General features: G+C 39.0%; 1 protein-coding gene across 2 annotated transcripts in view; it reads left to right on the top strand.

The window, feature by feature from the left end:
* The first annotated feature begins 10701 nt into the window (after positions 1–10701).
* The window catches only part of LOC149007406 (putative protein phosphatase 2C 57), a 32081-nt gene continuing 17867 nt past the window's right edge, over positions 10702–24915 (top strand). The window contains exons 1-2 of one of the 2 annotated variants that reach the window (XM_089166345.1): positions 10702–10929; positions 11066–11299. In XM_089166345.1, coding sequence (XP_089022471.1) covers positions 11105–11299 — 195 coding nt within the window. In that variant the 5' untranslated portion in view covers positions 10702–10929; positions 11066–11104. Of the gene's footprint in view, positions 11300–24915 lie in introns of both variants that reach the window. The other variant, XM_089166346.1, reaches the window with a different exon arrangement.

The following is a 24915-nucleotide window of genomic DNA, read 5'->3' as shown; positions in this document are numbered from 1 at the left end:
TCCAGCACCTCCCGCCTAAAGATTTGTGGCCCGACAGCCTTAAACTCCTCCAGCTCCTTCCTCAGTTGCACATTGTTCTCTTTTTCCTCGGCCAAGAGAGTCTTAGAAGTTTTCAAATCCTCGGTAGCCTTCCCGAGTTTCTTGTCAAGTTCACTGACATTTCCTTTGTATTTACCTTTGCTTTTGGAAAGGTCGTCTCTGTCTTTCTTCAGCTTGGCCAACTTTCCCTAAGCCTCCTCCAGATCTTTCTTCACTTGACCAGCCCAAATGTTGGTCTGTTAATGAAGCTTCTCGGCAAGCGCCAACTAATCAGATTGGTCCCGAGCTCTATTCAGAGACTCGGCGAAGATGTGAACAGCCTCGGCCACATACCTGAAGGAGAAACATTAGGTGAATAATAACAAAAGGAGGAAGAAGACAAAGATCAAACGGGAGGAATATTACCTATATCCTTCAGCAAAAAATTCTCTATTGGGGAGATTCTTCAAATACTCCCGGTCGGGGTCTTCGGTGGCACCCTTAAGCCACTGCTTGGCATAACTCGAGTCACTAAAAACCGAGTTAAACTCGTGGACTCCAGCAGGGGCGGAAGGCCCAACATTATGATCGGGCTCGTAAATACGAACCTTCTTTAGGGGACAAGGAAGAACCCCCTCCAATTTTCTTTTTTCACCTCCCAAAGAAGGCGCTTTCTTCTTTGGACTTTTTTCAGTCCCGACTGAAGCAGCCGCAGCAGTAGATTGGCCCCTGGCCACAGAAGATCTAGTCGGGACAGTACCCGGGGCGGGGGTCTTGGTCTTAACAACCCCAGAAGCTGAAGCCTTTGTCTTAGTAACCGGCTTCCTTCTTCGGGCCTCTTCCATTTCCCTGAGCGCCGCTTTCATAAGATCCTCATCAAAAATACTGGAAGTCACTGCAAGACAGAGAAATATAATCAAGTCAGAACAGGGAATACAAAATAAAGACCATAGAAACAAAAGCTTACCCGGGGAAAAGCCCCATAGTTGAAGGATAGAAACATATTCCATGGAATAACCATGGACTACAAAGTCATCCCCCTCAACTTGGTTAATGATCCTGACCCTTTCTTCTTCGTTGGGATCCAAATCGACAGAGGCGTTCAAGAGGTCAATGTCATCCTTGGACCTCTCCTGAAATTGTGTAAGAAAAGGCTCGAGAGCAGGGGGCTTGAAGAACAGAAAGAATTCTCTCCACTTCTTGGTGGTGGACGGGAGAGAATCCTTCAAAATGAAATTCCCGTGAAAAGAAGAAGACACCCTCTTTGCTATAAAAAACAAACCACGCTGGGTGTGAGGGTGCAAAGAATAATAATGATGAAACATGCCAAAGGTCAGGAAGACACCTAAGGCTTTGCAAAAACCAACAAAGCCGATCATGATACGCCAACTATTCGGGCTCAAGTTGGACGGGCAGATGACATAGTGCTCTAGAAAATCAATGAAGAGATTGTGTAAGGGAAGACGTAGACCCCCGATGAAAGCATCATAGTATAGGGGATAGAACCCCTCCAGGGGACTATTCACCCTCTCGTTATCATTCGGGAGGATAACTTTATACCCCTCGGGTATAACAAAGCAAGAAATAAACTTATCTAAGTCATCAGAAAAAAGGGAGCAAAGATAAAACTTAGGTCCCGATGAAGATTGAACAAAATCAACATGCCAAGGAGTCAAAGGTTGGGATTTTGCTAAGGCCAAGGCATCCTCATCCAAGGTTCTCTTATCTGGCTTGCGAGGAATGGCTCCCGAAAACCACTAGGACGCTGAAAGGGTGGACGGGGTGGAGCTTTTCGGGAAAGGGAAACTCGAGACGAGGCCGAAGTATCTGGCCTCAGGAAGACTCAGGGAGAAGAAGCCGAGGGGTCACGAGAAGTGGTCGTAGATTCAGGCCTCAAGGCACTTTGAGCATAAGGGGTGGCTGACTCAGAAGCAATAGCAGACCCAGAACCTACCGAAGGTTCCGCATCCTGAGACTCAACACTAGGGACATCATCAACTTGAGCCTGAGCGGCCTGAGACAGAGCAGCTTGAAGTTCCCTATCCCTACGATTCATCTCCCTCATCTCCTCAAGAATCCTAGGATCCTCATCGGGAGAACTATCGCTAGACATACGAGAACTCTCATCATCTGAGGACTACTCATGAAGATCCTTCAGATGATCCTCGGTCAAGTTAAACCTCTTTGTCTGATCACTATTGCCTTCACTCGCATATCCTTCAGCCCGACGACGCCTTTTTTCCCGATATATGGGAACGGGAACCTTAGGTTGATACCTAAAACCTCTCAAACTCACTTTAGGTCTCTTCGGGGCCATTGAAGGAAAGAAAAAGAACTTACTGCTTAAAGGGCTGAAGGATCTTATAGCTCAGTCGGGAGAGATTCTTGGTCGAGAGTGATGAAAACAGTGGATTGAAACAAAGAAGGAGAGGAACTATTTAAACTATCGGGAAAAGCGTTACCTTTCTTGACCAAACGGTTACAACATTACATGATCGACGGTTCAAGAGAAAAGACGTTATAACTCCCTAAGGCAATCATTATGGCTATACACATAGCCATTTGATGTGGCAAAGCTAGACTGGACGAGGGCTTCGAGAAAAACCGTTATAGTAACAGCTAGTCACTTCATACCAAGCATTTAATGCGCTCGATGGTAAAACTGTAAAACCCAGCCCTAACCTTGACCCGGAAACCTTGTTATTTGTAGGTCCGATGACCCGAAGTAAAGTAAGAAGTCAGCTTTGGGCCATCCCAATAGAGGACTTGGTGTCTGGCTTTGAATCCATGAAAGTTGATGATGAGGTTCTATTTATGGAAACTGAATCCTGATGAAGATCTAATTAGTTGATGGACTTGGAGTGCTCTCTATCTTGGTTTGAAGGCATTTCTACCTATTAGGTAAGTCACTTGACTTGTGTGCAAAACCCCTTTAAGATTGGATTTGATCTGGACCTTCAATTCCCTGTTTTGGTCTTCTGTCAGCATTGGTCGACTGATTGGTCGACTGGGCCAGTCGACCAATCCACTCGACCAATGAGTGCTGTCTTTGGCAATTAGGTTGTTCTTGCTCTATTTAAGTCCAATCTCGAGTCCACTTCGTATTTGCTGCCTCCAAACTCTCTGGAACGAACCAAAGACCTCTGCAAGTCATCTCTCTTGCATCCTTGGTGTTTTCTTGACGGATCTTCGTCAAAACTCTTCTTTTTGCATCGAAAGGTATGTCTACTCTCTCTTCTTCTCCTCCACCTTTGTTTTTCTTTCCTTTTTGAGTTGAGACAGTAGAAGAGATGCTGCATTCTCTATTGCAAACATCTCTGAACATGTTCTCATGATCATCCTAAGGATTTGAGGCTAGAACAATGATCTTAACCAAGATCATTGCAAGCTTTTGAAGGAATCATGATCAAACCATGATCTAATCTCTGTTAAACTTCTAATCTGAATTCTGATCTCTTTGGATCTTCTATGTGGATCATGTTAGTAGTTAATTACTGTGTTTTCTTTCCATGATCCATAATCTATAGATTTCTAGTTGTTCTCTTCTACCATACTATGTGTTCTTCATGATGCATGGTAGTTACATATATGGTAGGTTTTATTTCCTTATTTAGATTTATACTTCTAAGCCTTATTCCATGAAGATCTATGTATGTTTTCATGATACCATTACCGAAAGCAATGATCCATCCTCCTATTGTTCTTGTCTTTGTTTTCTATTTCAAATTCATCAAGATCCATGGTTGATTTAATTATGGTAACTTTTTGTTTCCTAATTTGGATCTTGATATCTTGATTTGATTGGTGGTTTGAGGTCCCCTATATGTTAGAATACTACTGATGTAGTCTACCCCTTGATTAGTACCCTTTTGAACCACCAAATTTGGATTTCATATCTTAAAACTCTGATTTTATAGGCTACTGTCTGCATTGGTCGACTGATTGGTCGACTGGACCACTTGACCAATCCACTCGACCAATGAGTACAGCAACTCCAGAATTGGTCTGTGTTGGATGTTTTGGTATCTTTTCTGTTAGGGATCTTTCCTAATATGTTGTATATACTTGTTTAGGACCTTCTTCTCAAGTTTGCCGAGATCTTACTTGATTTCTTAGGATTCCTTTGCGAGTTATAAAAGGTAAGGATGGTTATTTCCTTAATTACATAGATAGCATGAATCTAGTTTCTATATTTGAATATCATAGATATGATTCCTAAATTAGATTCTTACAATGATATTCTCTTGTTGCATAACTTTGATTACGGTAGCATTACTTATTCATATTAAATTGATTCATGTATGATTTACTTACCAATGTTATACAAGTGATTGTAATTACTGATTTCTTTCCATATATGAAGTTACCATATATGTGATGATATGAATTGATGCATGTGTATGCTTAAGTATGGTTTGGAAAGGAGAGGTGTCCTTTCGACACTTCTGTCCTTGGACTACTACGGGAATATTATGGGATGTTTCCGGAGATGCCCTCTGGACACCTTCCTAAACTGTTGGATGACATATCTAGGATTGTCTAGTAGTGTTTGGCTAGGATGTCCTGTTATGTCAGACCCTAATCGGAGGGGTATTGAGACCGAACGACCCGTGGTAGCAATGGGGATTCATGGGCGCTCAAGACCGGTAACCAACCCGTGAGAGGACAGGAATCACATTGTGGGGGCCATTTATTGGTAGGGTTGCATATGATTAGACTTGGGCTCACGGGCGCTTAAGACCGGTAACCAACCCGTGAGAGGACGTGAGAGCTTCCCGTTTACCATATGTGGATGATCAATAGGGTTGATGAGTCCGTAGTCCGAGTTGGTCGGTGCCATAGGATACGGCGACTCTAGTGTGAAGGATACCGGAAAGGATCGTCGGGGACGAGGAATGGAAGTATCTGGATCCGACTTGATGTAACTAAGTAGAAGACTTGCATTTGGCTAGGTTTTACCCTGACATGCGCCAGTACTTATACCAAATGGTTGTGAGAGAGTGTGTTGACTTAACCCCCTGCCATGGTTTGTCCTGAGGGATGAAGGACCCATTACCAATCAGCTGCTCAAGACCGGTGAAATGATCCGTGAGAGAATCCAAGATATCTTAAATGGTTGAGGATGTGAGTGGACTTTCCTAAAGAAGTACGGTGCTATGACTTAAAGCATGTCTGCCAATAGAGACCAGCATACATAGAGTTAGATTCATTCATTCATTGCTTGTCTCATATCATATTGCATTTATGTTTGTTCCGGAATCCTGCCATTTATGTTATTATGGATTTTTAATCGCCTTCTTGAGTTTCTTTGAAACTCATTCCTTTATTGTACAATGTTGTTAGACTATCCTGCAGTCTTGAGTACTATGACGGTCCCTATGAAGAAGCGCAAGGCGAAGAGGCATATCTCCGGGGAAGGTGATTGCGGTTACCACAATTACTCTGAAGATTCCGCGAGTGGTTATGCTCCGTACGATGCTTAGTCCGACCATTGAGTGGAAGCGTCCTTGTGCTATTTATGAGATTTACACTTACAAGGATGTTGTCTATAAAGTGGAGAACAATTTAGTTACCCAATGTACTTGTTACTGGGATTAGGTTTTGTCTAGTTTATTCTTTTAGAGCTACTTTTCCGCTGGTTGTAAAGTGGGATTTTTGCCTCGCTTTACTTATCTGTTTGATACTCTGATTATATTTAGTATTCTGATTCATTTATGATTCATTCTTTCTTTATTGGATCTATGATTTATCTTCCGCACTCATGTTATGATTGTTCATGATTATGTTATTGTTTATGTGGGAGGTTGATCACTCGATACCTGATCTTCGGGCTGTGGATCACACTCTCGGGTATGCCAGATAGGGTACCGGCTGGGAGGGCGTGACAAAAACTCTCTTACACTCCCGAATAAGTAGAACAACATTCTGGATAAGACGGTTTTAACTTGACCACTGGAACCACATTCCCGACTCATAAGAACTCGAGCGCAGACTTGGTCGGGATGGACGACTAGACTACATATGATCATAAGCAGATACGTCTCTTACTTTTAACCTAACTTTCTCTACATTACATACAAATGTCCTCGGGACAATCACCGACAGTTTCCTCAATCATGGATAACCAGTACTCTCAGAAACTTGACGGATTGTGAGATGATATTGTATGAGGAGGACCCATTAAGATTAGGAGTCGGGAAAGACAAATACACCCAATAGCTTAACTTCCTTGCCATCCCACACGTTGTAAACAACGATCGGGATAGGGGGCTTATGATACGGAAATTTCCTACCCGATCGGGTCAGACCCGGCCGGGGCTCCACATATCCTCAGTCGGGATAATAACCGATTGGCATGATCGAGGCGCAATGTACGCCTGACTAATATAACAACCATTCTCGATGAGGAAGGTAAACTCTGTCACTAATCGAGCGGGACCAACGACATGGAGGCATGATCTCAGGAGAAACAACAGCCTGCATTGGGTAGACTTACCAAATACATAAAAGGTAACACTTACAGTATAAGAAGGACATACCACTCCGGTAAGCATCCAATACATTCTGAGCATAGTCTTGTGTAATCCTTGCATGAGACCTTAATCTGTTCACTGTCTGACTTAGCCATTGGAGGCGGTTGCTTGGTACTCTAGCAGGCCCGCGTCTAACTCTTTTTGCAGGACTCATCGTCTTCGGCTTGAAGGAGGCTCAGTCGGGAGCAGCATCAATATAACTGTTACGCATCATAGGGTATTGGCTGAGTGGGCTAATAGATGAAGAAAATAGAAGATGGAGAAAAGACAAACTCTTGGCATATTTCCATCCAACAAATGCAACACGTAAGGAAGTTAAATATAAGTTTGTTTCCAAGAAAGGACACTAAAATTTAGGGAAGCATCTATGACCAGATAATTTTCTGTGAAGTTGGCATATCAAGCATTATCCAATGCACAATAGGAAAGGCCTCAATCAGGTGGTTCTTCCTCTTCAATACCCAAATGGAAAATGGTGAAAAAATCAATATGGAAAGGCATTTGGAAACTCCACACTCTCCCTAAAATTAGGCATCTCTCTTGGATAATATGCACAAAAGGATTGCCTATTGCTATTGGTTTAAAAAAGAGGAGGGTGCCCCTGAATTCAAAGTGTTGTCAAGGATGTGGAGATGATGAGGAAGCAGACCATATTATGCTAGATTGCCATTTTGCTAGGGTCGTTTGGTTTTTTAGTGAGCTGAGCTATATCCCACCAAATGGAAAAAACAATGTCTTGGTAGATGGTTTGACAGCCTCCATAAAGTTGCACCTGGGGGGAAAGAATAAGCTCGAAAATTTATTAGCCTCCTCGCGTTTATCTACTAGTTCATTTGGGTAGGAAGGAATGTTTTTATTTTCAAAAGGAGAATTGGACCCCGATTGAAGTGGCACTTGAATCAAAGGAAGCCCATGAAGAGTTTTCGATGGCAGATAGGCTCAATGCTATTAATAATAGCCCACCTATGGCTGCAACAAAAGAAAATGGAAAAGTGAGTCCTGCAGACCCAACCCAACCCATTATTGAGCCCAAATGGGGAAGCCTCAACAGGTCTAGCACAAAATTAATAGTGATGCATATAGGCAGGAGAAATCGGCACTGGGCTTGGGCCTTATTATTAGGAATCAATTAGGCCAGATTATTACAACTGTGTTTGAATCAACTTTTTAGCAATTGTAGCAGAGGTCGAATCGGACTACTGCAAGTTGATCGGTCTGTTTCACCATCCATGTTAACCCCGCCCAACCGAGATTGAACCCATCATCACATATATTTTGCATATTTAATCTTATTTTTCATAATGTAACTTTTTTGTTATCCCTAGAAATCAAGGGCGGAGCTAGGGTTATATATTGGGGGAGGGGTGGGGGGGGGGGGGGGAATAATAATTCCAGATCACTTCCCCATCGAACAAGCATCAAAGCCACCACATATATTGTGTGGACTCATGTGAGACCCACTGTTTGATTATTTTGAATATACAATGTTAGAAAAAACAATTAATTCAATTAGTTCAATAATCAAAATTTTAAAAATTTAATTAGGTTGTTGTTTCCTATAGAGAAAATAGAAGAGAGAGACAGAGAATATCTATTACTTAAATAATTATTTCAGTATAATGTTAGAAAAAACAACTAGTTCAGTGATTAAATTGAAAGCGAAAAAATCAATTTGTTCATTCCTTGGTGGTTTTCTAAGTTTTTTTTAAAAGAAAATTAGAAAAATTGAGAATGAGAGAGAATATCTGATAATTGTTGAGATGCTTTAGGAAAATTCCAACGGGTGCTAGTTTTTCCAAAATTTTCCTAACTACCTAAGCCATTTGTAAGAAGTGTGAAAAAAGAAGAGAAAAAAAATAAGAAATGAAAAGGAGACTCTAGAGAGAATAAATAAGAACAGAAATATGAGAGAATAAATAGAGAGAAATTTATGGATAGTCAGTTAGTTTCTAATTAAGTTTTAAATTTTTGTTCCCTAAAAAGTAAGGGTTTAATGGTAACTGTTGGATAATGATTAAGAATGACATCTATACCCATCATCTTTATCTTAAAAATTTTTAATATTAGGAAGAAGGGGGTGAAAATAGTTGTATTTCACATGCAGAGTGAGAAAAATAAGGAAATAAGGAAATAATCAAATTTTAAAAAAAGTGTGGGGGCGCCATGTGGTTCCGCCACTACTAAGAATGTCTATCATGTAGCGGATTTCCTAGCTTGAAAGGCCTAGTTGCTTGTGAGCATAATTGTATGGCCAATTTCTACTCTTTAGTTGGTGGAGCTTTGCTCCTTCGCCTTAGCTTTGCCCCTGGAATAAAGTTTCTTTCTACCAAAAAAAGAAAGAAAAAAATTGTGCCTTTACTGATGATTAGTCTTTAGAAACTAGTGTCAACTAGGGTGCGAACCCGATGAATTTTGCCTACATTTTTGGCAATAAATTTCAAAGCTGAGAGATTAATACCCATTAGGTCATCGCTTGATTAGATCTATGTATGCTACTATTAAGATTATCACAAGTGATACGTCCAAAATCTGCTTAGCCCTTAGATCTCCTAAGAATGACCTGCAAAACAAAGCGTCAGATGTGGCCCGACCACTGGGGTCAGGAGTCCACCCCGAAGGCTAAGTCAGTTGATGAACTTAATCACAAACGGCTCTGCTAGAACACAGAGCTAATGAATGAATAACTGAAATACGATTCAGATAGTAAGCATCTGAGTGTTTACGTTCAAGTGTGTGTATCTAGCTCCCTCTCCTTTGTGGGGAGGCGATGTTTATATAGAATGTACATTCGAATTTCCTTCGTTAGATGTATATGAGCCTTCTTCGGATAGCCATTGGATCTCAACAGATAGATCCGTTGAGTGATAGACTTCTACTAGTTTGGACTAGTAGTGGACTCCTAGGATAATCCGATCGTTATCTGATGATTATCCTTCTGAAAGTGATAAGTGACAGCCGCCCAATTCCGACTGCCGTCATTAGGTTAATTAACTTCCTCCATAAGTATTGGATTAGGGTGTGCTTGTAGCTGATTTAGTTTTCTTCCTCAGCAAGCTACCTCCTGAACCCGGCTCGTTCAGAAACGAGTCGATTCCCTTCGTCTCGACCGGAGTTGAAGGTCGAACCATGTATAAACCAAGTTCGATCATATTTCCTCCGTATCAGCAAGGAAGTTGCATAAAGCCCTCAACTATGGAGCAAAGGATTGTTGCCAGTGAAGTGAGGAAGACATGATGCAGAGGTAGGGTGAAGTAGAGAGAAGAAAATTTGCAGGTCAAAGAAGTGCCGCCGGCTAATGCGTAAACCCGAAGAAGATGAGTTGTAGAGATCTTTGCGCCGTACTATCAAAGAAAACGGATAGGGTTTATACACGCGAGTAAGGGAAAAGACTAATATCGACTTACATTTTCCTCAGGCAAGATCCCTAGGAATGGCGGAGAGTGGTGGTGTGTGGTGGTCAAAGGCTTCAACATTTTCGGCGATATTTGTTAGTTCGGCAGAAAATTGATTTTTGGCGAGATATCACCGATTTCTGGGCCATTTTGGTTTTGGTCCAAAAAAATATTTCGCCACTTGCCGAAATGACGGAAATTCGCCGATTTGTTTTACCTTGGTGTCAACCACGTTAAGCTGGGCCCATCCTTGATTGGATTTTCTCGCCAAATTTGCGGTCCAGCCGGCCAATGCCTAAGTTAGGGGTTTGGTCTACCTGCTCCAATCCGGTCTTCCATCAACTCGAGCAATGAAACACGCACGTGCCATATATCTTCTCCTCTGGTTGGATAATAAAGTTCTTGAGTTTTTCGTACTATTCTATCAGAAAAAACGTGTGTTTTTCGTATTATTATCTGAAACGTGGAGATTTCTCTTGTTAGCACCACTACGTAGCAGTTCCAGAATTTTCCACTCACCTGCCATTTAGACAGACAAGTCCACGCCCATCGTCGATTTGAAAAACTTATTTTGATTCTGGCGCAGATCTATAAGAGAAGAGCGATCCAACGGTAGGGGGCACGTGTAGGTGTTAGGCTCTACCGATCTAACCCTTTAAATTCTTCCAAAAGAAATCTATTAACTTAAAATCTTTAAATACTATTACCTAAAAAAAAATCTTTAAATACAATAACGGCAGATACCCAAACTAGAGAACGGTAAAGAAACACGATTGGCAATTTCGAACCGCAACCCACATGGGAATCACCAAAAGTTCAAGCTTTGCGTCTTCTTCTTTCCATCTTTTCTGTTTTGTCTTTCAGCCCTTTCTCTGTTTCTCTGTTTCTCTGTTTTTTTTGCATCTTCACAAGCCAAAGGGCTTCAGAATCACAAGGGTCTCTTTTTCACCATCACCATTTTGTAACTGTCATTTGCAAAGTGTTGGGTATGTACAGTGAGGGACTACAACGCATTCTTAAGTTCTTACTTTGGTTTATCTCCTCTGAACCCTATTCTTATCCAATTCTTGTTTGAATCCCTGAAATTGAGTGTTCTTTTCCCTCATCATTTTGTTTATTCAGGTTGTTTCTGTGCTTCTACTTAATTAACAAAGCTACCATATGGAGTTAGGTTATTGTGTGATACAGAATGTTAGTGGTAGTAAGCAAATGGAGGGAAGTAAATGTGTTGGACAGAATGGCAGTTCCAGTGAGAGTCGGCCTCCTATTCCTCTGGCTGGAGCTTTTCGTCAATGTTTCAGTAGCGCTAATGCAGCGTCGCCATGCAGGAAAACACTTGTTCGTCACCCATCGTTAGTAAGTCTAATTGCTCTGTTAGACTGTTCTCCTATTTTCTGCCTTTTGTTTCTTTTATTTTTTCTTAAGATTCCAATTTTTGGGTTTCGGCCTGTCCTTTCTCCCCAATTTATTTAGTTTGATAGGGGATTCTATAGTCCAAAATATGCTGGATATGTATTATTTTTGTTGATCAAATGAGTCCTGGAAGGAGTGTTTTCCATCCTACGAAAAATAGAAGAAGAAGAGAAAATTTTGAGATTTTGCTGCTTGTGTAAAGCTCTTTTGAGTCTGTTGACTTCTCTGAAGATTTAAAACATGGTGACGTTCAAATGAGTCCGGGAAGGAATGTTTTTCATCCTGTGAAAAATAGAAGAAGATTTTTTTTTTTTTTTTTTTTTTTTTTTTCCTTTTTTTGCTTTTTGTGTTAAGCTCTATTGACTCTGTTGACTTCTGTGAAGATTTAAAACGTGGCGACATTAATTTGTTGTTCACATTGGGTTAAAATGAGCTAAGGAACTGATGAAAATGAATTCCAGTATTTTGCTTAGCATCAAGTTTGGTTGGTTTTCATTTTAACTTCCCATCCATGCTGTTAATTTGGTTGTTCTTTGTTGTCAAAGGGGTGCCTGATGTGAATCAGGTTCAACCCCTCCACCACCCCCCCCCCAAAAAAAAAAAAGAAAGAGAAGAAAAAAAGTTGGGCCCAAAACCCAGACCCAAAAAGCCAATCCAAAGCTAGCCAAATTCCTTGAAGGGCATTTTGGTCATTTTTCAGCCTTATTAGCGCTCAAGATGGGTCTGATTGGAATCCCTTCAATCCAAGGGTTATGAATCTAATTTCATTTTTTCATTTGAGTTAGTATTTTTTGAGTTACAAAAGAGTCCAAGTCCATTGTGAGTTAGTAATTTGAATTGTGTTGGAATTTGTTAGTGTGGATAAGACAAGAGGGTTCTTGTCCTCTAGGAGTTTGCTTTTGATTGAGATTTGTCTTTTATTAGTTAGAGTCCAAGTTAAAGAGTCTTGGACAAGTAGTAGGATCCCCGTTTATTAGGGTTTCCCACATTGGGTCAAAGTCTTTTAGAGGCTATAAATAGCCTATTATTTCATTGTGATTTTCAGTTTACATTGACAAAGAGGTTTTTATCTTTTTAGGAGTTTGCTCTTGATTGAGATTTGTCTTTTATACTAGTTAGAGTCCAAGTTAAAAAGTCTAGGACAAATAGTAGGATCCCTGTCTATTAGGGATTCCCACATTGGGTCAAAGTCTTTTAGAGACTATAAATAGCATGTTATCTCATTGTAATTTTCAGTGTAGATTGAATAAAATTTTGAGTTGTGGAACACAGTGTCATGGTTTTCTTTGTGAGGGCCACGGCGGATTTCAAGGAGTTTTATCAATCACAATCAGCAGCTATTCCGAATTCGGGGAGCAGCCATTGACCATCTTTAGGAGCTTCCCCGTTCCCCTCTTCCTCCCTTTCACACAACCCGTTCCCACCCTCCCCTGATTTGCCTGGCCTCATAAGGACCTCCCCACCCCCATTGTACCGTCTCTCTTCCCCTTCCCCTGCTGTTCCAAGAAGCCCCCATCCCTCCCCTTCCCTTTCTTCCCTGCAGTAGCAACAGGTCCCACCCTCTGATAACCCCTCTTCCCCAGCACATTTGGCCCTCTTTCCCTCCCCCTAGGATTGCATCTCACCCTAGGACTTAGTCCTATTGTTTTTTCCCCTTGTAAACCTAGTTACAATTGCTTGGTCTTTTGATCCTTGGAGAATTAGAGAAGTAAAGACTAAAAGAGTGTGGATTGTTTAATCCATATGTGGGGTTGGTATTTAGTCTTCTGTTGTTTTGGTGTGTTCTGAATTAGACCACTCGATACTCACATCATTCAGGTCATTATTCTCCCAGCCTTGGCCTATTTGGATGCAGGAAGTCTTTGTTGAGATTTCTTTTTTTATGGAATGCTTCAGTTTACTTCTGTTTCATCACTGGAAGTTCTCAGTTGATTGACATCAGATTGCCTAGTTTGTTGGTCCCACAGTTTATGGTATGCATCTGATGGGATCCATCTTCGGATGCAGCCCCTTCAACTAAAGTAGACAGAGTATCAGATCTGAAAAGTAACGGATCGGATCTGTAATACGAGTATTAAAAATATTAGAATTATGAAGGCAAAATGTGACACAGGCATTGGAGGAGAGGAAAGGTCAGATGAAGTTGCAGGCCTACTGGAGGATAGGTTCAGAGAGAACATGAGAGAGGGAAGGTGGAAGAAAGACTCCATGTACAAGAAGGTAGAAGATGGAGTTGGCTTGAAACTTAAGAAGATATGGTAGAAAGGGACGATAGGCTTAAAGAAATGTGCAAGAAGGAAAGAGGAAGAAGGACTCCGCATACAAGGGGGTTGCTCAAGCAACTATTCTTGAGAACTCTAAAGTAATCGCTTTAGTTTCTAATTGAATGACAACTCAAATTCCTTACGTAATTGGGTTACATAGTATTTAATGAAGAAATGACTCCTGGACTTGCATACTATTCTAAACTAATTGCTAACCTAAAACCTATAAACATGAAAAATTAGCTACTGTCATCTGAAACTGAAAAAGACTCTTTAAGGCACCTAGGACTTTGAAAAAGTGCAAGTGCTAAAAATAAATTCGGACTTAGGAATATTAAGAGGCACTTTAGAATAATCTTATGGCTCCTTCGGCTTTGCGGTTTGGTTACAGTTCTGATGTGGATCAATTGGCGATCTTCTCATGCTTGATACTACATCAATAATGATTGAAGGTATTGTTAGTTTCTTATGGACATCATTATTTTGTATGATAAATTTATGAGGATTTTTAGACATTCTTAAAATCTACAATTTTATCTACTGTTAGAAGTGATGTGTTTTGATTTCATTTATTGCTTTTGAAGCATGCTGTTAAGATTCCTTTCTATGGGATAAGACTCACTATGCTGGAATTTTCTCAAAACCAGAATTTTTCAAAGTCTAGTTAGTAGAGTAAAATAGAAGGAAGTTATGACATTAAATCTCTAGATCTTATTTAGTATTTCATGTTTTAGTTGTGTTCATCTATAATTCTTTGAAAATGATAAGTTTGCTAAATATCAGATGAGTATGTGAATCACTTTATCCTTGATTATGTGACACACCCATTGAGCACTAAACCTTGCTATTGAGTTATTGTATTTAGGGATTCTCAAATGAAACTGCAATTTTCTTGTTCAGTCAACATATTAGAATCCACCAAGATTTCCTCTTGAGGCGAAATTCATGAGTGCCACTTGTTTAGGGATATGATAGAGGCCATTCTTCTTTCATTTAAATTTTTGAATATATATATATATATATATATATATATACTAGTAAAAAACATACGTGCAAATACACGTAGTGATATATGGGGAAAAAAATTGAAGCAACTATAAATTTGAAAAGAAAAAAAAAAGGATTTGCAAAAAAAGGTGGGGATAAAATTGAAGCAACTATAAATTTGAAAAGAAAAAAAAAAAGGATTTGCAAAAAAAGGTAGAGTACATGCTTTTATAATAGTAGTATAAAATGCATTCCACGAAACAAGGTAATCATAACTTTCAACTGCATTTGGGCACATAGTTATGCGGTTATACATAAGGCTAATCCCAAATATTGGGCACGTGATTTATAAAATATCTAGAGCTTGATATAAAATCATAGAGTATATCCCCGTGCCCAGTATAGTGGTAACGAAGATGTCAGCTTTTGAAAGCACATCTTTAAGGGTCAGGACATTGAAGCCTTCCATCAAAGCTTGAAGGGCACAAATAATGTTAACCGTATCAGTGATAATGTTAGGATGTTAGCAAATAATGTTAATGCCGTATCAGAAGATAAGATAATGTTAATTCTCGATTTTGTGAATCCAGAAGTCAATAAATCAGAATCCAAATTTCGAGTTCTATAACAAATTCGAAGAGCTAATAAAAAACTCTTTAGCAAATTGTTGAATTTCAACGGAATTGAAATTCAAAAAAAATGTAGAAGACGAACACTACAAATGGTACAGAGAGTGGATTAATACCTTGAAAACCCTTGACAGCCCGCTTTATTTTCTTGGCACATCCTTTGCAATATGCATGTCGACCTTCAAAACCGCCATTATCGATCCATCTTCTTTCTTCCCCCATCTCCTTCTTCTCACCATTATTCGGCTTCTCACCATCGTTCGGTTTCTGATTATCTTTCTGCAATGAGAGAACAAATACATAGAAACCCAATAAATTCCTCGAATATAACTGAACATCAAATTCAAATTTCAAAATTGAGAGGAAGAGAGAAGTAGAAGGCAACCCACCTCACCCATTATAGCTTGCTTTTCTGTGGACATGCGTTAACAATAATATACCAAAAGAAGAACTTGAACGTGCAAGGGTTTACTTCAGGAAGCTCTTACCTTCGATTCAACGGAAGGTGCGAGAATATCTCTTCGGTTATTACTTTAACTGAACTATGCAGAGGTAAATTCTGCAATAATCGAAAGTTGGGAATTTGGAAAAATTAGATGAAAGAGAAAAATCAGACGAACGGGAAAAGAAATATTGAGAGAGATTCAGAGAGATTGAGAGGGATTTAAAGAGAGATTCAGAGAGAGAGTTCGAGAGGGAGAGGGATATAGAGAGCGACAGACTTTGAGAGAGATTGAGAGAGGTCGTAGAGAGATTTAGAGAGTGCGGTAATTTAGAGAGAGAGATTCAGAGAGAGTTTGAGAAGGAGAGGGATATAGAGAGTGACAAACTTTGAGCGAGATTGAAAGAGGTCGAGAGATAAATCGAGAGAGAAATTGAGAGAGGGATTAAAATTAATGATAAATTAATAATAATTAATGACTAAAATGTCTAAATTATCCTTATAAAAATAAATAAAGAAATAACAAATAGTACAACATTATTGGTATTTAAAACAATGATAGGGACAGAAAAGGACAGAAAAAGATTTGTGAAAAAGGTAGAGTACATGCTTTTATTATAGTAGTATGATATATATATATATATATTATTCTCTTCTAATCTGTTCCACTTCTACTATACCATGTTTTACTTCGTGGAGATGTATATGGTTTATATGTTAGTGTCTCATTGGTGACTCTTCCAAGTCGTGTGATCCCTTGAATAGACTGAAGGTGATATGGATTGTTAAAAGCATGGTGAGGGTTAAAAGCATTGTGAGTAGATCTTCTTTGTAGTTGCGGGTCTCCGTAGTTAATGCCACTAAGTGAGCCTTTTGGATTCTCACTGGGTTAACATTGCACAATTGGGGCTTAGGGACAAAGGCCACCGCAACGCTTAGATAGATAATTATTTAAGAGCCATGTTACGGGTGTAGGATATGTCTTGGACTGCTTCTTAGGAGATGTGTTATCACCTTGAAAAAAAAATAAAAAAAATCGATCGGACACCAGATGACCATCCGATGAAGATCTAGATCAAAACTGGACAGAGACACTCAAAAATGGGATTTTTCTGTCTTCCTTAGTTGAATTGGATTTTTTTTTCTCTTTTCCCTTCTTTGATCAAATCCTAAATAGGAAATAAAACATAGAAGCATGCAAGGACTCATTCTCTCTATGTTTTTGACTTGAGGTAGGACTCTTGCAATAATACCCAGATTTGATTGATAATTTCCTACATGTAAAAGTAATAAATCTTAATTAGAATTTGTTAGGAAATATATAAAATCACCAAAATTATAGAAATTAAAGGAAATGGTGCAACATATTCATTTTCATATCATATTAGGGTAAATTGATATAAAATAATTGTAAATGCATGGAAATATAGTAAATTAATCATATAAAATAATATGCATGAAATCAACTTATCACATGCTAACTTTTTATCTTATTAAAAAAATCTACCCAGAGCTAGAGTTATGTAGTACTGTATTTGATTGATCAAAACAATAGTCAAATAGGATCTTTCACAGGGAATAATTTCAGATTTAATAGACTTAAGATAAACAAAATTCAGATATGAAGGTAGGCTGAAAACCGGAGTGGTAGTACAAGGATATTAGCTTTAACAACATGGACTGAATAGGTCTTCAAAACAGGGGCAGAACTATGAAGAAGACATGGAAGGAACAATATAAGAGAATTGAGAAAAAAATAAGAACAACAAAGTACACCCGGGCTTCACACGGCAAGGTGGATGGATTAGATCAAACACCAATCTTCCTTGATCAAACACAAGGATTCTTCAAAGAGGAAATAACTAACAAACAATTTGATTTCAAAGTTGAGCGTTGAGTTTTGTCCTCACCCTCTTACATAAGTCTCTTTATGTAGTATTCTAAAGAGACAAACATTAATTGTAACATCCAACTAGTAACTAACATCTACATATTAATAACTCAACTAATACCTAAATCTTGACAAAGAAGAACTCTTTTGACAATGAGTTCTTTTATTTTTAAAGCATAACCCCTCTTGTTGACTTTTCAAGAACTAGAATTGGGCTTATGTCTAAACCATGGATATCAAAATATGTGGGCTAACTTTAACCCACTAAAACAGTCTTAGCCCATGAAAGCCATGGGCTGATTTCGGTGATAGCTTTAGGCATTTGATGAGCTGATCCAATGGGCTTCTTTTTTCTTAAATATGTCTTCAATTTTGCATAAACTCTCCCCAGCTTGAAAACATTCGTCTCTGACGAAGGAATAAATGACATGTAACATTCATACAAATTGGGATCGAGTGTCTTGAAATTGTCAGCATGAATCCAAGTACTATCATGTCGTGGACGATTCTTCATTTGACGAGGAAAGCATGGTATTCAGTGCCACGACGAGTGGTTTTGTAAAAGTCATCCAAAACCTCTTCAATGATGTCAGTGATTGGTGGCTTAAGTTGGGGTAGCCTCAACATTTGTTCGGTGTCTCCATCATCAGAGTGGTGTCCTACATAAAGATGTAAGGCAGTCACGTTGAAGACATTACTTATGTTCATTTCTTTTGGTAGCTCGAGTACATAAGCATTTAGTCCAATGCGTTTCAGCACCTTGTATGGACCCATCTTCTTTGGATGGAGTTTGTTGTTGACCCCATGTTGGAACCTTTTTGGATTGACACGAACCATCATCATGTCTCCTGGTTGAAACTCCACATATCATCGATGGTGATTTACTGTAGCTCTGTAGACATATTGTTGAGAGTTATTCTTCGGCGAACATCACCATGTACCTTTGTGATATGGCGCAGAAACACATCAGCCTCGATACTCAAGTGTGCTTGTGGTGGTAGTGGGACGAGGTCTATAGGCCGTCGGGGTTGAACTCATGGTGGGAGATCTCGCGAGATATCTCATTGATCTCGCGAGATATCTCACTGATCTCGCGAGATATCTCACTGATCTCGCGAGATATCTCACTGATCTCGTGAGATATCTCACTAAATTGATTTAGCGAGACGAGATGGGAGAGATGGGAGATCTTGCCACGAGATCTCGCCATCTTTTGGTGAGATCTCACCAAATGTGGTCCAACCACATGCTTTAGGGGGTTTTAAAACTTCCTATCTCATGCGTTGTAACTCTCAAAAGTCTCCGAAAAATTGATTTTTGGCCGGATTTTTTTTGGGATTCAACTAGATTTCAACTTCTAAGCATCCTTAACACATCTGCAACATCAAATTATCATCATTCAAGCCTATTTCAAGTAGATCTTCAACAAAGGTAAGATTTTCTCCTAAATTTGAATTATTTTCAAATAGAATGTTTTACAATGGGTGTGTGAGTTTAGTATAAATATATGTTGATCTACTAGCTTCAATCTACACTTTCATGAAAACAAATTTGAGTTTTTGCTAGTAATTTATTTTTTGAATTTTCGTATATAAAAAATATAATATTTAAAAAATTAAAATAAAAAATAAAAAATATAAAAAAGATACTTATGATATGAATGTGATTATCACTTATGTTAAACTACATTGAGAGGCTACAACCCTGTGTAGTCATATTTTGATTATCATGCTTGTTGTATTTATGTTTATTTTTTATTTAAATAATGATAATGAAATAAAATAATTATGAAATATAATATTTTATTAAAATTATTATTATTAGTTTTTAAATGATGCTCATATTATGTAGTTTATTTTAAAAATACAAACATGTTTGTCTGAGCATTGTGTATATGTTATCTTAGAACAAAGTGTGTGTTTTGTTGTTTTATAAATTGTTTTTACATGTTTTTAATTATTTAAAAATTATTCTAATGATTATTCATGTATGTATTTCAGTGTTGTAAACTTGTAGCTTAAATGGCTACTAGTGGGAGTGGTGGCATTGACAGTGGGACTCATGACATTGTTTGGCAACATAGGGATCGACTGACTGCCGACAAGAAAAAATCCCGATGCAAGTATTGCCTCAAGACCTTGAATTTTGGTGGTTCAACCATATTAAAACAACATTTGGCTGGTGGCTATAGAGATGTTGCCAAGTGTCCCAATGTTCCTTATGAAGTGCAAAAAGCAATTGTAACAACTTTAAAGGGAGGGAGACAAAAAAAAAAAAGATGAGATGGCACAAAAGCAAAGGGAATTTGAGGATACAGTGTTGTGTAAATCTTTTGTTGATGTTGACGAGGAGACAGACAATGATGAGGAGAGGAGGAGGGGTATGTATTGAGTCACAAGCCGAGTGGAGATAGATGAAGGATGTAATGGAAGCTAGCAGACAGTCCTTACATTTTGAGAATGTGAGGCAATATAAGCAAACAAGAGGAGCAGGTGGTTCGGGGTCAGGGGCATCCATGCCACCTAGACAATTTTCATGGAAGTGAGAGGATTGAAAGGAGGAGGAAGACTGTACATTATGATGCTACATTTGACCAAGAACTCTCCCTTTTCAGGAATCAATACACCTATTAAAGAAGCATTCCATATATGTTTGCTAAAGGTAGAAAAAGCAGTAGGGAGGAGGAAGCTAGGTTGGCGATTAGCAAATTCATGCTCTGCAACAACATTGCAACCAATGTAACCAAAACACCATACTATCAGGGGATGAACAACGTAGTTACTAGGGCAGGTGTAGGAGTTAAAGGCCCAACAACTTGGGAAGTAATAAATAAACATTTACCAAAGGTGAAGTAGGAGGTGGAGGAATACATTGGTTCATTGAATGAAAAATGGATAACATATGGTGTTACTGTGATGGCTGATGGATGGACTGGTCCTACTAGACAATCCATCATTAATTTCATGCTTAGCTGCAATGGAAAGACATCATTTCTTAAGTCAATGGATGCCCCAGATAAAATCAAAGACGCTGACTACCTTTACAAGCTTCTTAGGCAGGTGGTCTTCGAGGTAGGGCCAAACAATGTTGTCCAAATTGTCATAGATAACGGTGCTAACTTCAAGGAAGTTGGTGAAATGTTGATGAAGAAGAAGAGCAACATGATCCACCTCTTTTAGACACCATATGCAACACACTTGATTGATCTTATGTTGAAGGACTTGGGGAAGAGAAAGTCAATCAATGCTGTGGTTGACAGGGCTAGAAGGGTCAGTAATTTTATTTATAACCATGGTTATGTGTTGAAGATGATGAACCACTTTAAGGGTGATCTAGTCAGACCTGGATTAAATAGATTTGCCACCAATTATGTAGCTCTGAAAAGCTTCCATAAGAAAGTGGTGGGTTTACGGCACATGTTTGCAAGTGAGGAGTGGTTTAATGGGCGTGGATCTAGCCATCTTGATGTAGTAGTAATCCAACAAACCATTCCTGATGATTCCTTCTGAAGGCAGCTGAATAGGACAGTGGACATTTTAGAGCCTATTGTGTTTGTTTTAAGGATGGTGGATTCAGAGAAGAAGCCCACAATGCTCCACATATATGCTGCCCTCTAGTAAATAAAAGAGTTGGTTAGAGCTGTTGCCCTTGTCTCCTTCAAATCCTACGAGAAGATTATCGATGATAGATGGGAGATGCACTTGATATATCCTTTGCACTTGGTTGGTGAGTCACTTTTAAGTCTTTAAGTTTTTGTTGTATACTTTAATTTACATTGTTAATTTGTTATAAGTTATAATTTGTAATTTATATAAGTAAACAACCAAATCACTAACCAAATTTTTTATTTCCCCAATACAAGCTTACTACCTCATCTCAAAGTACCATCACAAGAATAATCTGGGGCTTAATGTAAGGTTGATGAATGCGGTGCAAGACGTGGTGAAGCTTGTGCCAAATTCTGTTATGCAGGGGACAATTAATAGAAAGGTGAAAACTTATTGTTTTTTCAACTTCTTGCATTAGTGCATATACAGTAGTAAAAGTACAATAATTGAATAATTGGTGTACAGATCAGGGAGTTTAGGGATGCCTCTAGTAGGTTTGGAAAGCCTTCTGCGGTTGCAACTAAGCAAAAAAATGATCTTGGTAAATAGTCCATTACTATAACTCTATAAGTGATAATTGATAAGTCCATAAGACTATAACTTATAAGTTATATAAGTATTAAGATAAACTTGCCTAATGGATTCTTATTGTTGAAGTATATACACTTGGGCTATTTACTGTTCAAGTGAATAGTGTCGTGAACAGTAAATAGCCCAAGTGTATATACTTCAACAAAGACATGAACCAAGTAAAAAGCCCAAGTGTATATACTTCAACAAATCTAATACAACTTGAGAGACAAGTAATTGTCCTCTAGAAAAAGGAAACAAAAAATTACAACTTTAGTAACTTCCTAGCTCCTAAAATAGAAAATTCTGAAAATAGAAACTTCTACCAAAATAGAAACTATGCTTTCTAAAAACTCCCAAAACTTATGTAGCAAGACTCCAACATTAGAAATAGAAAGTAGAGTAGCATCACTAGCATATATTGTTCACGTGAACAGTAACACAGATTTTACTGTTCACGTGAACCGTATCGTAAACAGTAAAAACAGATTTTTTTACTGTTCACGTGAATAGTGTCGTGAATAGTAAATAGCCCAAGTGTATATAGTTTAACACTTATATTTGGTTATACAGTTGACTGGTGGGTGTTTTATGAAACTAGTTCGCCAAATCTCAAAGACATAGCAATTAAAGTACTCTCACAGACTTGCTCATCTTTTGGTTGCGAGAGGAACTGAATCACCTTCTCGCTCATCCATGGTAAGGTACGAAACAGATTGGGGAGTAAGAGGCTTAAGGACTTAGTGTATGTGTATTCCAATATAAGGTTGAGAGTAGGGCACATACAAGATGATATGGATGACGAAAATCGGGAACTGATTGAGTTGACTGATATATTCTACGAGCCCCCTGTAGAGGATGAGGAAGATGATGTTATATATTAGTGGGTTAGGGATTGAGGTGGCTCAGTGCTGGATGGGCCAAGAGGGCAGCCAAATCCTACTATTGTTGCTGCCATGGGCCCAGATGCTGTGGCTGACCGCATGTCTTCTGATGAGGGCCAGGTTGCTGTAGTAGCAGCAGCAGCAGGACCAAGTGTACCATTTGTGGAGCCAACTGGTCGACTTGAAACAACTGCAGTGATGTCTAGTAGTGGGAGTTCAGATGATGTTGATGATACCATCCCTCCAAGTCAGCCATCAAGTCATGGAGGCAGTTAGGCTGGTGATGTTGCTTGTGGAAGTTAGGGCCAACAAAGGAAGTCACCTCCACTAGGTCCGAGTCATCTGACATATGTGAGCCATGGTTCTCCTATTGCCCGGACTTATATTAGGAGTAGGAATAGCATATCAAACCATGGATAGACAAATGATGATGCAAGCATGCAGAATCTTGAATTGAACATGGGAAGCTTGAGCCTAAATCATGGTCATAGTGGTTCACAACAGCAGAGTTTGGATAGTTGGTAGTCATCGGAGTACTTATACGAGGATCACAACACTGGGTCAGATTACACTGGGTATTCTTCTATGGAGATCATGCTATTCCTCAAGATCCTACACTTCGAGATTACACATATGGGAGTGAAAGTGGGCTGTTGACTGATTGGTTTAGAAACCCCTACCCATATATTCAACAACAACATGAACAACAAGAGCAACAATAGCTCTTTCACCCACCCACGATTGACGGTTATCCCATAGTTCTATTCCTCCAGTGATTCGACATTGGGACATATCGGTCTCGTATAAACCGATATGTGACATACTACAGTGATGAGTTGACTTGGGAGTTATGTGGCTACCATTCAAAATCAGTTGATGCAGAATGTTGAGTGATACTCTTGCAGTCTTGTGAACTTATGGATTATGATTTATGACTTACTAAAAATTCTTATAGTTATAAAATTTTGAAGACATTTAAGTTCTTTGATAGTTTGATGTGTAATGTATTTGATACTTGATAGTTGATTACTTGAATCACTTGATATCTCATATCTTTACATTACATGTTGTCTAACCATGCATTTCACAACATTTCGGCTATGCACATAGGATCAACTTAGAAGACATACTTAGGGCTATTTTCTCAAAAATCTAAAGCCACCAGTGTGTTCTAAAGGCCTTAAATAGGTTAAATACCAATTTTCAGTCCTACGGGGCCCTAAAACCCACCTAGATGGGCCACTGAGTTTACACCAAAAAATTTGTATATCTCAGTCGAGATCCCGCCATCTCAGTCAAGATCTCGATTTTTGTATGTGGCGAGATCTTGCTTGCTTGAGGGATCTCCCACCATGGTTGAACTCCAAGTAGAATCTCAAATAGAGTCCAACTAGTCATATGATTAATTGAGCTGTTGTAAGCAAACTGAGCTATGTTGAGTATGGATGGCCATGTCTTCTCATAATCACGAACCAAACACCTCAGTAAGTTTCCCAAGCTTCGATCCACCACCTTTGTCTGCCCGTCAATTTGTAGATGGAATGCTGTTAAAAACTGTAACTTTGTGTTAGTTTTCAGCAACAATGTCTTCCAAAAGTAGATGATGAACTTGACGTCACGATTTGAGATAATGCTACTTGGTAGCCTATGTAGTTGCACAACCTCCTTAAATAATAGCTTTGCAATGTGAGATGCATCATAGGTCTTATGACATGGTATAAAGTGAGCCATCTTTAAGAATCGGTCAACCACAACCATGATGGAGTCATATTGCTCTTTTGTTGAGGGTAGCCCAAGTACGAAATCCATACTAATATCAATCCAAGGTGCTTGAGGAACTGGTAATAGTGAGTATATATCTGTATTTTGCTTGGTTCCCTTGGCTAGCTGACAGACTCTGCATCTCTTGATTACATGATCAACATCTTTTGCAATATAAGGTCAATAATACCGATCGGTAACCTATATGATAGTCTTATCCCTGCTGAAATGACCTCCCAAACCACCGCTATGCAACTCCCGTATGATGTGATGTCATAGGGAAGAATTTGGAGTGCATAATCGAGTTCCCCAAAACAAATACCCATCGTGAAGTAAGTATTTATGATGCTGCTTGCTTTGCTGTAACTCCTTATATGGGATGCTGAAATCTTCGTTAAATGCATACTCATCACGTATCTGATCATTGCTAATTGTATGTGTTGAGAATGTGCTAAGAGTAAGTACTTTTCAACTCAATGCATTAGCCACTGTATTCTCCTTACTTTGTATTTCATTGCAAACG

The sequence above is a fragment of the Hakea prostrata genome, chromosome 8, assembly GCF_041222555.1.
Source record: "Hakea prostrata isolate BN-2017 chromosome 8, UWA_Hpros_2, whole genome shotgun sequence".
NCBI lineage: Eukaryota > Viridiplantae > Streptophyta > Magnoliopsida > Proteales > Proteaceae > Hakea > Hakea prostrata.
Note: the sequence above shows the minus strand (reverse complement) of the source record. Positions and strands in the feature narration are given on the sequence as shown.